This window comes from Syngnathus floridae, chromosome 5 (assembly GCF_059516105.1).
Source record: "Syngnathus floridae isolate MCC-2025c chromosome 5, RoL_Sflo_1.0, whole genome shotgun sequence".
Taxonomy (NCBI): Eukaryota; Metazoa; Chordata; class Actinopteri; order Syngnathiformes; family Syngnathidae; genus Syngnathus; species Syngnathus floridae.
The window spans coordinates 5,085,287-5,101,280 of record NC_142417.1 but is presented as its reverse complement, the minus strand read 5'-3'; the positions used below and the strand labels follow the sequence as shown (position 1 = coordinate 5,101,280).

The window sequence follows — 15,994 nt, the reverse complement described above, 5'->3', positions numbered from 1 at the left end:
CGTCCGTCTTTGCCTTTCCTCTTGCAGGAGTGGCAGAACTTTCGCTGTCTTCTGACGGTAAGCAGCCCGACAAAATTAGTCACAACTTCTGTACAATTTTTCTTATTTTATTATGTCCGCAAATGTACTTGAATGTTTTTCGCGTTGACTCGCATGTGGCGGTGTTTGTTTCACAAGCGTGCTTTATAAAGGTGATTTTTTATTTTTTTTTGGTAGGGAACATTTCAAATTGTAAACGTCTCTGATGCCATAGGGCTAACCCAGTGCTTCTCAATTATTTTCTGTGATGCCCCCCCAGGGAGAAGAAAACATTTTGCGCCCCCTCCATGTTAGTAACATTAAAGCAAACAAAATATAAATAAAAAAGATCAACTTACAATAAAGAATAACTTTATTATTAACATTGTTTTTAGTCTGTAACAGATCAAAGTGCATCACTGCCTGAAATAAAATATCATAAGTATTCAAACTATAAACATTCTTGAGCAACTGCCATTTTATGCTGAAGAAAATACAATAAAATAATAAACATACATAGTATTAAATTAAATAACAGCAATAAATAATATTCAAAGTAATCAGCAACATTAACTCAGGAGCACAAGATATAAAAAAAAATGTAACCTACAAAAATACATAAAACAATTTGTGCTGTTCTTTAATCAAAACGAGGCAGCACTCCACGGCTCTTCTGCCATGGTGTGTTTTTTTTTTTTTGCACTCAATATGGTACGCTGCTTTATATGATGCTTACAGTGCTTGCTGAATGACTAAAGTAGCATTCACAAAGTGGGATGATTGCTCAATATTTTTCTATGGTGTTCCACTGCACTTTTTTTCACCTGCTCTGTTCCGTGCGCTCTCCACTGTAGAGCGGAGACTCCTTGCGCACACTCTTCCAGTGATACCGCCACCTACTGCAGTGGATGTCTAATTACTCTCTCATCTAGTACACCCAAAAGAAAAGCGTGTTCCCCGGTGTCACACGCGCCGCCCCAGGAAGCACTGGGCTAACCTAACAAGTCGAGTCCCGGATCTTCCAATTTGCCTGAAAACATGTGCGAGACAAGTTTTGGCCAACCGCGACCTGCAAATTGCCCTTAGCTCAAAATGGTGGACTGAAGAGCAAAAACAGGAGTGCGCTCTGATCTGTTGCCCAAATTGTGCCCTCAGCCAGCAAGTGTGCTCCCGGGTGGCTCGCGCACGGCACCAACTGCTACAAGAAGGTGGAGGAGCCCAACGGTTGGCTGGGGGCCTGGCACCACTGCGTCTGGGAGGGCGGCGACCTGCTCTCCATCACCACCTCGGCCGAGGAGGACTTTGTGAAGGACACCATGGGCAAGGACACCCGCTTCTGGCTGGGACTCTCCAACCAGGTGAGACGGAAGCGGCAGTGGACTCTGCGGCAACAACTGGAACCGTTTTCTTTTTTCCCACCCAGAAATGCGACGACGTCTGGTGTCGCTTTGAAGGCGGGAGCCAGAATCTGACCTGGTCCGATGGCGAGAATACGACACACACCAACTGGGCCCCAAATCAAGACGAAAGGTAAGATGTAACAACTTGTTCTGGTCAGGCGGACACGCGTAAAGGTTCTGGAACCAATTTTGAGAATGAGCACTCAGGGGAAAATTCCTTTTTGTTTTTTAATCTACCGACAGCGCCGACGTTGCGTCCTGCGCCTACGTCAACCAGGGGGGAATGGGTCAGCCCGGCGAGTGGAGGTCTGGCTCCTGTGATTCCTCGTTGGCCTACATGTGCAAACGGCCGCTGAGTAAGCCTGCACGTCTGCGGTCACGTTGCCGTTGAAAGGCGCAAACGGGCTTTTTCTTTTTTTCTTTTTTTTTTTTTCTTTTGCAGGCTGCCCGGAGGGACGGACGTGTTCCCCCAAAAGTGGTCTTGCTGTCGTGAAGAGTGAGTTGCAGCACGCTTATTTGCACTTTAACCATCTGGTCGTGGTTTCCTCCTCAATGTTCTCCATTGTGGCCTCAGCTTCCACCTGCGACAATGGCAACCTACTGTATGGCGATCATTGCTACTTTTACTCGAAGCTGCACAAAGATTGGGAGGATGCCGAGAAGTTCTGTGTTGCCCAGAGAGGCCACCTGGCTAGCGTCCACTCACAGCAAGAGGCTCAATTCGTGTTTGGTGAGCGCTAAGACGAACCGCCGCAGTCGTCGGTCCCACAAAGCTGCCGTCATTTAGCTGAAGCTCTTCTTGCCCTGAAGCTGTTGTTGTCCTTCCTTTCCTCAAGATCACTCTCAAAGCCTTTGGTATTCTTGGCTGGGACTGAAGAAGAAAAGCAACAACTATGAGTATAGTGACGGAACAGCTTTTGTAAGTAAATTGCTGACGGACTTTGGAAAAGTCATTCTGCACGAGCTAAGTTGGGAAAGTTGAAATTTGAGCACAACAATTGCGCGGAGGAAGGCCGTCGAGAAGCTGAGAGTCCAACGCCCTCATGTCGTCCGCAGGACTACCCCGGGTGGCAAGAAAACACCACGGAGGACTGCGCATTCCCAAATTCTGTTGGGAAGATCGGCGGCAGCCCCTGCACAATAAAGCGGCCATTTGTCTGCAAAACAGGTGCAAAAATGTCCCTCCTGAGCGCTCCGTCATGCACTTGCTCATTCGCCCTCCTTTGCCATGCAGCCAAGCGCGAGGGGCCTCCACAGCTGCCACCATTAGTCGGCCAACTGGGTAGGTGTCCCGCACTGCCGCTGTCTTGCGCGGTCTTACGCCGTCTGGCTCGCAGGATGGACTGACACATGCGACTGGTGGCTGAACGACCCAACCAACAACTTCTGCTACCTGATGATCCGCGAGCCCACCAAGACCTGGAAGGAGGCGCAAGCCGACTGCCAACGCCTCCACGGGAACCTGCTCAGCATCACCGACCATGATGAGCAGACCTTTGTACATGGTAGGCGGCCATTTGTTGGTGTCACGAATGAATGAATGAATGAATGGACGAATGAATGTACGAATGGATGACTGAATGAATCAATTGAACAAACAAATGAATGGTGTCGTTCCAAAATGCGCCTCATGGGCTCAATGAGCGGGTCAGTAAAGCGTATCTCTGGAAGATCCACCTAAGAGCACCCCAATCCACTGACTTTCAAAACCGGACTTAAAACTCACCTCTTTACTCTAGCATTTCCGTAATTCCTGTTCTCATATCCTAGTTGTCGTCCAGTTGTTTTATATTTGTCCTTGCTTTGTTTTCTTGTTTTTACTTGCGATGTAGCATTTTGAGATTCCTCCGAATGTAAAGTGCGTTAGAAATATAATTTATTATTATTAGATCCTGTTTCACCTTTGCCTTGGGTCCACAGGTTACATCATGTCTCTGCCCTCTCTGTGGTTGGGCGCCGATGTCTCCACCACGGAACATGACGCCCAATGGACTGACGGATCCCCGTTCACTTACATCCACTCGAGTGCAGGTCGGTCTGAAAGCATGTCTGATGCTTATCGGCTGCACTTTGGATGAACGGCGGAGCGCTGAGATCTTCTCTCCCTCCAGGTGACGCCAAAGGGGGGAAGTGTCTTTCCTTATCCACTGACAGCGGCGTCTGGAAGCACGACACGTGCGACAAGAAGAAAGGCTACGTCTGCAAGAAGATGAAAAAAGGTGAGTATGTTGTGATGCTCCGCTGGCCGTCATCGTGCATTACGTCCGTCTTTGCCCTGACGTCCGTCTTTGCCCTGACGTCTTTGCCCTGTCTTTGCCTTTCCTCTTGCAGGAGTGGCAGAGCTTTCACTGTCTTCTGACGGTAAGTAGCCTGACAAAATTGGTCACAAATTCTGTGGAATTTTTCTTATTTTATTAAGGACGCAAATGTACTTGAATGTTTTTCGCGTTGACTCGCATGTGGCGATGTTTGTTTTACAAGCGTGCTTTATAAAGGTGATATTTTATTTTTAGGGATCATTTCAAATTGTAAACGTCTCTGATGCCATAGGGCTAACCTAATAAGTCGAGTCCCGGATCTTCCAATTTGGATGAGAACATGTGCAAGACAACTTTTGGCCAACCGCGACCTGCAAATTGCCCTTAGCTCAAAATGGTGGACTGAAGAGTAAAAACAGGAGTGCGCTCTGATCTGTTGCCCAAATTGTGTCCTCAGCCAGCAAGTGTGTTCCCGGGTGGCTCGAGCATGGCACCAACTGCTACAAGAAGGTGGAGGATCCCAACGGTTGGCTGGGGGCCTGGCACCACTGCGTGTGGGTGGGCGGCAACCTGCTCTCCGTCACCTCCTCGGCCGAGGAGGACTTTGTGAAGGGGACCATGGGCGAGAACACCCGCTTCTGGCTGGGACTCTCCAACCAGGTGAGACGGAAGCAGTCGTGGACTCTGCAGCGTCAAGTGGGACTGTTTTTTTTTTGCTTCCCAGAAATGCGACGATCTCTGGTGTCGCTTTGAAGGCGGGAGCCAGAATCTTACCTGGTCCGATGGCGAGACAACGACACACACCAACTGGGCCTCAAATCAACTTAAAAGGTAAGATGTAACAACTTTGCATGCTGTTGTCAGGCGGGGACACGTAAAGGTTCTGGAACCAATTTTGAGAAGGACCACTGTTCCTTTTTTTTTTTAATCTACCGACAGCGCCAACGTTGCGTCCTGCGCCTACGTCAACCAAGGGGGAAGGGGTGAGCCCGGCAAGTGGAGGTCTGGCTCCTGTGATTCCTCGTTGGCTTACATGTGCAAACGGCCGCTGAGTAAGCCTGCACGTCTGCGGCCACGTTGCCGTTGAAAGGCGTAAACAGTCTTCTTTTTTTGCAGGCTGCCTGGAGGGACAGACGTGTTCCCCCAAAAGTGGTCTTGCTGTCGTGAAGAGTGAGTTGCAGCACGCTCATATGCACTTTAACCATGTGGTCATGGTTTCCTCCTCAATGTTCTCCATTGTGGCCTCAGCTTCCACCTGCGACAATGGCAACTTGCTGTATGGCGATCATTGCTACTTTTACTCGAAGCTGTACAAAGATTGGGAGGATGCCGAGAAGTTCTGTGTTGCCCAGAGAGGCCACCTGGCTAGCGTCCACTCATGGCAAGAAGCTCAATTCGTGTTTGGTGAGCGCTAAGACGAACCGCCCCAGTCATCGGTCCCACAAAGCTGCCGTCATTTAGCCGAAGCTCTTCTTGCCCTGAAGCTCTTGTTGTCCTTCCTTTCCTCAAGATCACTCGCAAAGCGTTTCGTATTCTTGGCTGGGACTGAAGAAGAAAAGCAACAACTATGAGTATAGTGACGGAACAACTTTTGTAAGTAAATTGCTGACGGACTTTGGAAAAGTCATTCTGCGCGAGCTAGGTTTGGAAAGTTGAAAGTTGAGCACAACAATTGCGCGGAGGAAGGGCGTTGGGAAGCCGAGAGTCCAACACCCTCATGTCGTCCGCAGGACTACGCCGAGTGGCAAGATGACACCGCAGGGGACTGCGCATTCCCAAATTCTGTTGGGAAGATCGGCGGCAGCCCCTGCACAACGAAGCGGCCATTTGTCTGCAAAACAGGTGCAAAAATGTCCCTCCCGAGCGCTCCTTCATGCACTTGCTCATTCGTCCTCCTTTACCATGCAGCCAAGCGTGGAGGGCCTCGACAGCTGCCACCATTAGTCAGCCAACAGGGTAGGTGTCTTGCACTGCCGCCGTCTTATGCTGTTATGCCTTCCTGCGCCGTCTATCTTGCAGGCTGGACTGACAAATGCGGCTGGTGGCTGGACTACCCCGAGGGTGACTTCTGCTACCTGATGATCCGCCAGCCCACCAAGACCTGGCAGGAGGCGCAAGCCGACTGCAAAGGCCGCCAAGGGAACTTGCTCAGCATCGCCGACTCGCTCGAGCAGCGCTTCGTGCGCGGTAGGGGGCCATGAATTAAAATATATTGGCCACAAACAAGTGGATAAATTCTTATTTTCCAACATGAAGCAAACGAGAAATTGAAGCTAAAGTAAATCGAAAAAGGCGTCATGTCTTTGTATGTGGTCTTGATATGTGGAAGGCTGGCCATGAATTTGCTAATTCTTTGATTAAAAACCTTTTTTTCCTGCTACGCCTTCCTTTCCAACTCAAAACCTGATAAACCCGAGCGAGATATGGCCAGCGTTGCTTGGTTGTATTTTTTTGTTGTTTCACTCTTTGTTGCAGTATTGTTAGCGCTTTGTCACGGCTGTGCTGCACCCATCAAGTTGTAGAGTCAAGTGTGAGTCGTTTTGGAATCATCTTGCATGTTCTCCTTGGGATCCAAAGGTATCGCCAAGTTTCTGGGGATGAATGATGACGTCTCACTGTGGTTGGGGGCCGACGCCTCCATCAAGGGTGACGGCGACAAGTGGACCGACGGATCCCCCTTCTCTTACCTCCACTCGAGTGCAGGTTGGGCTGAGGCGGTTGTCAGCTGCACTTTGGAGGAACGGATGAGCGCTCAGATCTTGTTTGCCTCCCTCCCTCCAGGTGTCTCTGAAGGGGGGAAATGCCTTTCCTTGCTCACTGGCAGCGGCGACTGGAAACGCGACAAATGCGACGAGAAGAGAGACTACGTCTGCAAGAAAAGAGGTAAGTGAGATGTGACGCCTCGCGGTAGACCGTCGTCACGTGTCGACATCCACGTTCTGGTTCCCGCTTCTAGGAAAGACACATCAGCTGCCGCCACATGACGGTAAGTCGCCTTCAACGTCTCTGTAAAAAAAGACGGAGAGAAGTCAACGGTTGTGCTCTCACAGGCTACAAGGAGGAACTTGTCTGCCAAGGCGATTGGAAAACCCTTGATTGTCCCGATGAAAGAGTCATCCGCATACGGTCGGCTTTCCACGGACGGAAGCGTAGCGACATCTGTCCGAGTGGCGGCGGATCACGCGGTAAGAATCCTCCAGTGGCATCGTTGTTTTTGGCTCGCTGTCCTGGAGCCGTTTCTGTCACGAGGTTTTCACACGCCGTCGGCGTTGGAGGTAACTTGTTAGTAACATTTAACTCAATATCAATATCCGTGGGCATTGACGTGTGAGCGATGGCAATAGAAAATGTTTGACTTTTTCTTTGAATAAAAATAGAAAACGATGAAAAAGAGCTAAGCCGGGCGCTTTTTGAGCCCTCTTTTTCTCATAGTCATTAACCATTCAAATTCCCTACTTCCTGTAACAAGTTGAAGTCCGTATGTAAGTGTGCGAATAAAATGCGCGTGAAACGGTGGTGTGTTGTCACTTGCAGATGACTGCAGGGTGGAAGGGGCTCTCCGTCACTTGAGAGGATTGTGTGACAACTATCAGATTTGCCTCAGTTACCTTACGGATACGGACTCCTGCCCTGGTGTCTCCAAATACCTCCACATTGTCTACAGCTGCGAGAAGAAAGGTGGGCTTCACATTCTGACACTTGCCGATGGATGATGTGCCAAGGAAAGAATCCAGCGGATCCCCAGATAGAGCGTCGGCTAGGAACGGGTGACCAGACATGAGAATGAATGAGCGAGCGTTCCTTCCACATTGTTTTTTTTTGTCTTTCCTCAGTGTGTCATGATAGTCTGGGCATCGCTGACGGGAGAATCCCAGACTCTTCTTTTTCAGCCTCTTCCTCTGCGATCAATGCCGAACCTCACAAAGCGCGTCTGGGGGGCAGCGATTGCTGGAAATCGTCCAAAATCTGTATGTAAAAAAAAACCCCACAGCTCTCCGTCCGTTGTTGTTGCTGGTAGTTTGGTATCCTGATGGAATGCCTTCCGCCCTCAGTCGACAGCTGGATCCAGGTGAACCTCAGTCAGAACTTCAAGGTGACAGGCGTCAAGACCCAGAGCTGTACATACCAATTTCAAAGTTCCAGCGTATTTGCGATGCAGTTCAGTATTGACGGAGTGACTTGGTATCGCCACCCAGTACAGGTGAGCGGTCGCTGACTCTCGACTTTGTCGTCCAGGCTGTTGTCATTCATTGCAAACGCGTGTGTTTTGTTTCCAGCCTTCTGTGGGGACGTATCTACTAACCAGGCCCGTGTTCGCCCAGTATGTTCGCCTCCTGCCAATGTTTTTGGGCCTACGCTTTGACGTCTTAGGGTGCACGTCTGACGACACCACTCGCAGTGAGTACGACGTTTGTAGTGCAGTAAGAAACTAGCAAGAAACGGGCTTTGATTTTCCCTTTTGACCCACAGACATCTTATGCAACAGCACAGCCACCGACCTCGGCCTCAACGGTTCAATGACGTGAGTCAGACTTGGTATGACGTTTCTTGCCAAAAAGGCCTCCTCCTCACTCAGCGAATGTCGTCCGCAGGGTCCGGTGCCCACTGGGCTGCGCCCAAGCCGGCTACAAGCTCTACGGAACACGGCTCTACAAACAGGTATGTTAACTACCGCACGACCTGCAAGCGGAGTTCTTGTTCTATGTCTGAGACATTCTCTGGGTGCAGGACTCGAACATCTGCGCGGCTGCTATTCACTCGGGCGTCATTGAGATTGGAGGAGATGTGACTTTGCTGAAGAGACCGCCACAGAAAGCCTACGACGGCTCCACCTGTAATGGAATCATCTCGGAACCGTGCGTGCTCCGCTTTCACTGATGAGTCCACTTAAAGATGCCCGACTCATTCTCACTTTACTGTCTGCAGATATGTTGACAGATGGGATCCGTCTCCGTCTTTCACTTTTGCTGACACGGGTGAGTCGAATGTCCAGAATAGAAAGCATTTCTTCACGTGACGCCATCTTGCACGCAGAGCCGAGATGCTTGGGACCTGACTGGGAGGAGTTTGCGGACTTCTGCTACAAACATTTTGACACGAAGAAGACGTGGTACAGCGCTCGACACTCCTGCTGGGGTCTCGATGCCAATCTGGTGTCCTTTCGCTCTGAGGCTGAGTGGGATTGGCTGCAGGACCTCATGAAGCTTGGTGCGTGCGCGCTAAGCGTCGCTCGCATCTGCTCGATATCTGCGTGATATCTGCTCGATATCTGCCATATCTGGAAAGCAAATGAGAGCTCTCTTGCCGTTTTTCCTCTGCAGCTCCTGGAGACACGTGGACCGGACTGAACGACCTGGTCAATCGCGGCAGATTCGTGTGGTCGGACAGCCAGAAGGTGCCGACCTTCACCAACTGGGCTGCTCCGGGAAGACCTACCGGCGTGATGGAAAATTGCGTGGCCGCCTTGAGCCAGGTAGGTGCAGAAAAGATTGACCCGCTCGCCGAAGACAAGTTTAGATTTAAAACCAATCTCATTCTGATGTTCAGTCTGGCAAATGGAAGAAGATGTCCTGCATGCAACTCAACGGCTACGTGTGCAAGATGCCCACAGCGCGTTATGCGCTGGATATAAAAGGCGCCAATGGAAGTTGCGAGTAATCATATGAATGCAATTGACCTTGCATGATCATTCTGCTTGGTTTACCATGCATTTTGATTGACCGATTGATTTACCATGCATTATTATGATTGATTAACCATGCATTAGTCTTTTCGTTAGATTTACCATGTGTTATTATTCTGTTTAAGTTACCATGCATTCTTCTTGTTCTTCTTGACTTAACATGTGATGATATTATGATTTACCATGCATTATTATGATGATTAACCGTGCATTAGTCTTTTTGTTAGATTTACCATGTGTTTATTATTCTGTTTAAGGTACCATGCATTCTTCTTCTTCTTGATTAACATGTGATATTACGATTTACCATGCATTATTATTTTGTTCAATTTACCATGCATTATTATGATTGATGAACCATGCATTAGTCTTTTTGTTAATTAACCATGTGTTATTATTCTGTTTAAGTTACCATGCATTCTTCTTCTTCTTGACTTAACATGTGATATTATGATTTACCATGCATTATTATTATTTTACTCAATTTACCATATTATTCTCTTAGACTGACCATGCATTTTCATAATTGATTTCTTATATTTCATTTACTTATTGTTGAATTTACCATGCATTATTATTCCATCTGTTGTTTTACCATGTTTAATTGACCCCCAAAAAAACAATAAAATAATAAAGACAATTGGTGCCTCCTCTCAAGTCATTGGATACTTTACTGATTTGGACAGGGCAATTTTATAATCTGGTCAATTAGATCATACTTTAGTACTCCCGATGTACGAGTATAAGTCAGACCACCTCATGACGCCATTTTGGTGCATTTTTGCATTGCTCTTTGTAACAATTTGGAAAAAAAGATGTACTCTATTGCTATCCACGTCATGAAATCCATCCATTGTCCTGAAGTCCTTATCCTCACGAGGGGCGCGGCTAGCCTATTCCAGCTGGGTGCCAGGCAGTGGCAGGACCGTCGCGGTCAATCGGCCTATCATGAATGTTTTTGAAACGTGGGAGGAAACCTACGCATGCAAACCCCACACAAGATGGCGGGAGATGGCACTAAAGCCTGCGCTTAATGTACTGCACAAATCAAGCACTAGATATCAAAATTCCACCACACTAGTGTCATGTAAAAAAAAAAAAAAAAAAAAAGTCAAGATAACAACCATGGAAATATATTGATGGCATCATGACCCCTGACTGTTTCATGCAAAGATGTGCACTGCATTTTTTAAGCACTGAACCGAAACGGGAACACTTCTAAGAAATACAAAGGACACATCGATCCATGCACTTCTTGGTACTTATTTGGGCTTGATCTAGTTTCAAGGTAGAAGATTTCAAGCAACATATTTCGCTAAAGTTCGTCCTGCGTCAGTGGCATTCCAGGAGCTTGAAATACGCGACGCGATGCGGTGACGTCATCGCTAGAAATTAAATGTGTAATATCTACAAAAACGAACGTTTTTACGGCACAAACCAGCACAAACGAACGGTACCATTTTGGGTCCATTTGGCAGTAAATGGGGGGAGGGTCGACGTCACGATCGGAATGAAATGTGTAATAGCTACGAAAACGTACGAAGGTTTTTGGAGCACAAACGAGCGGTAGCCATTTTGGGTTCATTTGGAGCAGATGGGGCGCTGGGTGGACTCTGGATGACCTTTAAAGTAAAGTCTCTTAACTAAAACATTCCGTTGCAGCATAAACGATTTTTTTTTACGGCACAAACGAAATAATCAGTTTTCCTTCAACGTTGCGTGGGGTAGGGGGCCAGCTTCACGCAAGTGTAACAAGCGCCGTGGCCGTTTGTGTCTGCGCCCTCTTGTTGAAAGGCTTATCGGTCCATCCGTGGATTTTTGTTTTCTGCTTTTGTTGTTGAATAACGATCGTCCACAAAAATGACACTGGGTCCCCTTTGTGACCTGCAGTGAAAATGAAAGAAAATGTCACGTTTGTTTTCAAAATTTGCATTATTTATACAACTGTTATATCTTTTTCTATGGACATTTATTTAGCGCACAGCATGCCGCTCGAGACTTTCCAAGACATCTCATGTGGGGAATTTTGTCCCTAAGTACATACTTTTTAGTTGTTGTGATCAATTTGACCACTCGTGAACAACTATGTGTCTTTATGCTCTTGTTAAACAAACGTTTCGTTGTGGAAGAAGCCTTGAACGTTCTGACGACTCGCCCGCAGCAAACCAAAGGAGTGTGACGAGTCCAAAGTCATTTTTCAATTTGTTCGCCATAGCTGTGTGGTGCTGTCACGTGTCTGCTGGTCGGAAGGAACAACTCGGCCCCTCCCTCTAGTTTCAGGCAACTTTGGACTCGCAACATAAGTAATTTTCTCTTATTCTTCTTATTGCACAGCTTTGAGTAAAAAAATACCTTTTAAATCATTACTGATGAGCACGCTGTCCAATTGGATTTGAGCCTCGATTTGTTGCCTTGTTAAAGTCAGTAGAATTACCAGTGCAGTGACAAACTGCACAAAACTAAAATTGTAATGTAATACTTTTGGTTTTTATGAGCTGAACTTATTGAGTGAAAAGACGGTACGCAACAGGTCCATTTTGCTTAAAAAACACTGGTAGCAGTTTGGCTCTTGCTGCTGTACAGCAAACTGGCCACTAGATGGTCGTACGTGCACACGGCTCGGTTTTGGCCTGGCAGGGAGATTGGGAAAATAGGGTAATTTTTTAGAAATAGATAAAACGGGGTCAAGTTGAAAAAATGCTGGGAGGGTAGTGACTAGTGATGAAAATAGAAAAATAGAGAGGAAAGGTTGTGTGTGTGCGTGTTGTGTGTGTTTTTTCAAATGTTCTTTTGGGTCCTGGGTGGTTTAACAACCTCTGAGGGGTACAGTGCCCCAAACACAGCACCTGCGTCTCCCTGCAGCCAAATACGCACACACATGCACACACGCACGCACGCACACACACACACACACACACACACACACACACACACACACACACACACACACACACACACACACACAACCTTTCGCACACTCTGTCTAAATCGTCACATGACGCCATTTAGACTTGTAACCTTTTTTTTGCCAATGTTTCATATCCCTCACGCTCTTTAAGCGTCTGTGTTCCAGGCGATTTACTGCATCCTACATTTGACTTAAATGTCAGACCGCCGTCGACCTTAACAGCGATCTCACTTGTCTGTGTCGAAATTCTCGGTGCATTTGTCACCGCAAGTGCCCAGGCGAGACCTGAAATGTGATATAAACGCAACAACGCATGGGTGCTAAATGCAATGTGTTGACTCTCTACTTTGCAGTGGACTCAATCGAGGCCCTCGGGCAAGGCGCTACGATACGCCCACTCGCCATCTGTCTCGTAGCTGTACTTCAAATTTGGTATCAGTTGGATAAAACCTCCAAGAAAAGTTCTCTTTTCAAAGAACCTTGGAATCAACCCAGTTTGTATCATATTACCTTCATTGTACCAGTTTCTTGATTCCTGTAAATGTTCTGCATTTTTTTCTAAAAAGGTTTTGACATTCGTAAGATTCTTTTTTCCTCAATGTTTTATTCATATATTTGTTTTTCTTGGTAATGCAACTTTTTTCTCCTTCTTTTACCAAAATGCCCCTTTTTGTACAAAAGATTTCAATTACCTTTCAAAATTCCATTTTTTACCACTTCTATTTTGTAAGATGGTTTGAAAAAAAAAAAATCTGTCCGCGGTTGATGTGTAAACATTGCCAGAGTGGTTAGAGTTGACCACCACACACGACAGCGACTGGCATCAGCCTCAAGAGACATTTTGTCCCAAAGTCATTAAAGCATAATACAAAGTGTAAAAATGTCTAAATAAGCCTCCTAATTCTCAGACAGTTAATGCATGCCATGGGAATCCTCGGGAGGGCTTCAATTTACCATGTTTTATTCATAGCGCCCAGAAAACAGACGGCGTACACGCCTGTCATTTGCATGTTCACACCTAAACTCGACTCCCCCGCCCAAACTGTGAGTCAGCCCTCGGTTTGTGCGAGAGAGTGCGGGCTTGGATGGCTTTCTTGGCAAAAAAAGGGAAAAAAAAGTGTTGCTATGTGATGAGTGCCAAACCAGTTTCTGTATTCTTGCAATGTTGTCAGTTAACTTTTTAAAGTTGTCTCTTGAAATTAGGCAAAAAAACAACCTTGGAGACATTTTGATAGTGTTTTCTCAAACCTTTATTTATTTAATTTGTGTACAAAAAAAGGTGTGTGCTTCAAGTTGGACTTCTCAAGACTTCTTTTGTGCATTTCCTCTCGATAGACATGGCGACCAAAATGTCTTGTGGCTGAGTGGAAAGGGGCTTCTCGGGGTGAATTTTTCCAAACTTAGTTGGTCTTTGGACCAAAAAAAAAAAAACAAGTCAAACTGGTTTCAGCTGGTTTTAATTTTTCTGAGGCAGATTCATCTTTGACGGACTCCTAGAATGTGCCAGACTGACCTTGAGATGGCTGCTAGTTTTATTCTTAAACATTTTTGGGGGCGGGGGTGAAATGAATGAATGTAAAGTGCAATATAAATATAATTTATTATTATTATTATTATTATTATTAGGGCATTTTGCTTGATTTCAATGGGAACAATCGATTGGCAAGTCAAGTGACCACTGTAAGTTGATGACGCTGATTCTTCACTTTGCAGACTTTTATGCCGCGTCGGTGGTTATTCCAATATAGGTATTATATACACAGAATGAATATTTCTAGTCAGTGATGCGTCTGCCTTCTCCCCGCCGCCTACACGACATTTGCATGTGGGGATAAATGATGTGGACGTCTTCTGGTAGACGAGCGGTGGGAGGAAGAACGTCTCTTCGGTCAAAATGTCATGACATTTTCTCAAATGACTCCGCGCACGCCGACATGTGTCGCGCTCCAACCACTTGATTTGCGTGCCCTGCTGCACGGCATCATTACGGTCCATTTAAAATCCAACTGAAAAAAAATTGTTGACCTCGGCAATTAATGAAACACAATAAAAGAAAAAAAAAAAAGGTATTTACATTCAGAGTCAGCTATGATTGAAAAACCGATAATTGTAAGATTTAACCTGTAAACATGAACTGACTGACATAAAAACGTCAAACAAGGAAAAATGTGGTTGCATAAGTGTGCACACCCATCCTCTGTGGACACCGTGGCTGTTTTCCGGATGAACCAATCATATTGAAACTTTTGTCAAATGGGAGGCCACATGCACCCGGCAAACCAAATGTCCACGAGTCTACATCGAATATTACCAACCCAAGAAAAGATAATGGAAACTAGCATTGCTGTCACTGTAATTGTAGACCGTCTAGCGGCTGCTACTTCTACACATGTAGCAGCGACATGCACAACACAAGCTCCGCCCCTAATGGCACAGAGATGATGCCAAAGCACTACTTTTGTTTTCAGCTGGACTTTTGGCGCCATCTTGTGGTATATTAGATAATGGAAGAAGTGCACAGACAGTGAATTGTCAGTTTTTTTGGCAAGCGACCAAACATTGGTTCAAAGTAGAGATACCAGAAAAACGGGCCGTACATGTGGTTACGTCCCACCATAGATGCTAATTATTAGAAGCATTCTGTGCTAAACAGCCTGAGCTTAATAAAGGCACTTTTAAGGCTTCTGCTGGCCTTCGTTGTTGTCTCTTCGCTCGCGCGCGACACGTCGCCAATCAGCATGAGAGTGCCGTGCAATCACAGCCAATTATGTCCCTTGCGGTGTGTGTGTGCGCGCACGCGCGTGTAGGTCTGTTCTGGCCTATTAGCGAGTGACGCCGCTGATTAGCTGTCGACGCTAATGCCGGCTTTCACAGTAAGCTAGCAAAAACCAAAAATGAAATCTTCGGCATGAAAAAAAAAGCAATACTTTTATTAACTTTGTTTTGTTGCCTTCTATTGTTTGTTTTCCCTAGAAAATGATGACAGTTTTATTGTTTTGAGTAAAAGTGCTATTTTTAGGATATTTTTGGGGGGTTGGATATTTTTTATCAGATACTATTGTAATTTTATGAGAAAAAATAATAATAATAATTGATGCCCTGGACAGTCAGTCGGTGTTGAAAAAAAAATCCTAAATAAGCAAAGCTACTAATGATAAGACTTGCATTAGGGCTGATCCCTTTTGACAATGTTACACTGTGATCAAAGCTTGTTTGTTAACCAAAACAGTGTGTGTGTGTGTGTGTGTGTGTGTGTGTGCGTGCGTGCGTGTGTGTGTGTGTGTGTGTGTGTGTGTGTGTGTGTGTGAGTATTCATAATTAAGCAAAGCACTTTGAAGGGGAGCGACAAGCGATAACAATTATTATGGGCTCATTCAGTTTTTTTTCCGTTTAAAATATATATCGTAAATGTTTTTTTTTTTTTACAACCCTAATTTGAAAAGTGCCCGTTTGTGCTGAAGGTCCCAAGGGAGGGGAAAAAAAGTACAAAATAGCCACGAAATATTGGGAAGAAATCTTTTTTATTTTGAAGGACACTTTGGAACAAATTTGTTTTTCGATTTGAAGAAACTTTTCGAGTCCTTACGTGAGCGAGGAGTCGAGCGAAAAGGCACCTAAAGGCTTGAGTAGGGCCGCAGCTCACCGCTTCGTGACTGGCGGTACCATGGGGGAACTGTAAAAGAAACTGTCACGTCTTGTCTCCGGTTGTTTCCTCGCGTGTCGGTGT

The 15,994-nt window shown here is 46.1% G+C and overlaps 1 protein-coding gene across 2 annotated transcripts in view; it reads left to right on the top strand.

Annotated features, from left to right (window-relative positions):
- Positions 1 to 9,999, top strand: part of LOC148397686 (macrophage mannose receptor 1-like) — a 30,588-nt gene extending 20,589 nt beyond the window's left edge. For both annotated transcript variants that reach the window (XM_088376467.1, XM_088376466.1), the window contains exons 13-49: positions 28 to 57; positions 1,174 to 1,376; positions 1,442 to 1,548; positions 1,662 to 1,774; positions 1,861 to 1,914; positions 1,993 to 2,148; positions 2,255 to 2,337; positions 2,475 to 2,586; positions 2,653 to 2,700; positions 2,756 to 2,923; positions 3,339 to 3,449; positions 3,530 to 3,637; positions 3,750 to 3,779; positions 4,134 to 4,336; positions 4,401 to 4,507; positions 4,616 to 4,728; positions 4,793 to 4,846; positions 4,925 to 5,080; positions 5,187 to 5,269; positions 5,407 to 5,518; positions 5,585 to 5,632; positions 5,696 to 5,863; positions 6,254 to 6,379; positions 6,458 to 6,559; positions 6,633 to 6,662; positions 6,727 to 6,861; positions 7,211 to 7,354; positions 7,510 to 7,644; positions 7,729 to 7,877; positions 7,954 to 8,074; positions 8,147 to 8,198; positions 8,269 to 8,335; positions 8,405 to 8,532; positions 8,603 to 8,652; positions 8,711 to 8,884; positions 8,998 to 9,149; positions 9,224 to 9,999. In XM_088376467.1, coding sequence (XP_088232593.1) covers positions 28 to 57; positions 1,174 to 1,376; positions 1,442 to 1,548; positions 1,662 to 1,774; positions 1,861 to 1,914; positions 1,993 to 2,148; positions 2,255 to 2,337; positions 2,475 to 2,586; positions 2,653 to 2,700; positions 2,756 to 2,923; positions 3,339 to 3,449; positions 3,530 to 3,637; positions 3,750 to 3,779; positions 4,134 to 4,336; positions 4,401 to 4,507; positions 4,616 to 4,728; positions 4,793 to 4,846; positions 4,925 to 5,080; positions 5,187 to 5,269; positions 5,407 to 5,518; positions 5,585 to 5,632; positions 5,696 to 5,863; positions 6,254 to 6,379; positions 6,458 to 6,559; positions 6,633 to 6,662; positions 6,727 to 6,861; positions 7,211 to 7,354; positions 7,510 to 7,644; positions 7,729 to 7,877; positions 7,954 to 8,074; positions 8,147 to 8,198; positions 8,269 to 8,335; positions 8,405 to 8,532; positions 8,603 to 8,652; positions 8,711 to 8,884; positions 8,998 to 9,149; positions 9,224 to 9,334 — 4,043 coding nt within the window. In that variant the 3' untranslated portion in view covers positions 9,335 to 9,999. The remainder of the gene's footprint in view (positions 1 to 27; positions 58 to 1,173; positions 1,377 to 1,441; positions 1,549 to 1,661; positions 1,775 to 1,860; positions 1,915 to 1,992; positions 2,149 to 2,254; positions 2,338 to 2,474; positions 2,587 to 2,652; positions 2,701 to 2,755; positions 2,924 to 3,338; positions 3,450 to 3,529; positions 3,638 to 3,749; positions 3,780 to 4,133; positions 4,337 to 4,400; positions 4,508 to 4,615; positions 4,729 to 4,792; positions 4,847 to 4,924; positions 5,081 to 5,186; positions 5,270 to 5,406; positions 5,519 to 5,584; positions 5,633 to 5,695; positions 5,864 to 6,253; positions 6,380 to 6,457; positions 6,560 to 6,632; positions 6,663 to 6,726; positions 6,862 to 7,210; positions 7,355 to 7,509; positions 7,645 to 7,728; positions 7,878 to 7,953; positions 8,075 to 8,146; positions 8,199 to 8,268; positions 8,336 to 8,404; positions 8,533 to 8,602; positions 8,653 to 8,710; positions 8,885 to 8,997; positions 9,150 to 9,223) is intronic.
- Positions 10,000 to 15,994: the final 5,995 nt, after the last annotated feature.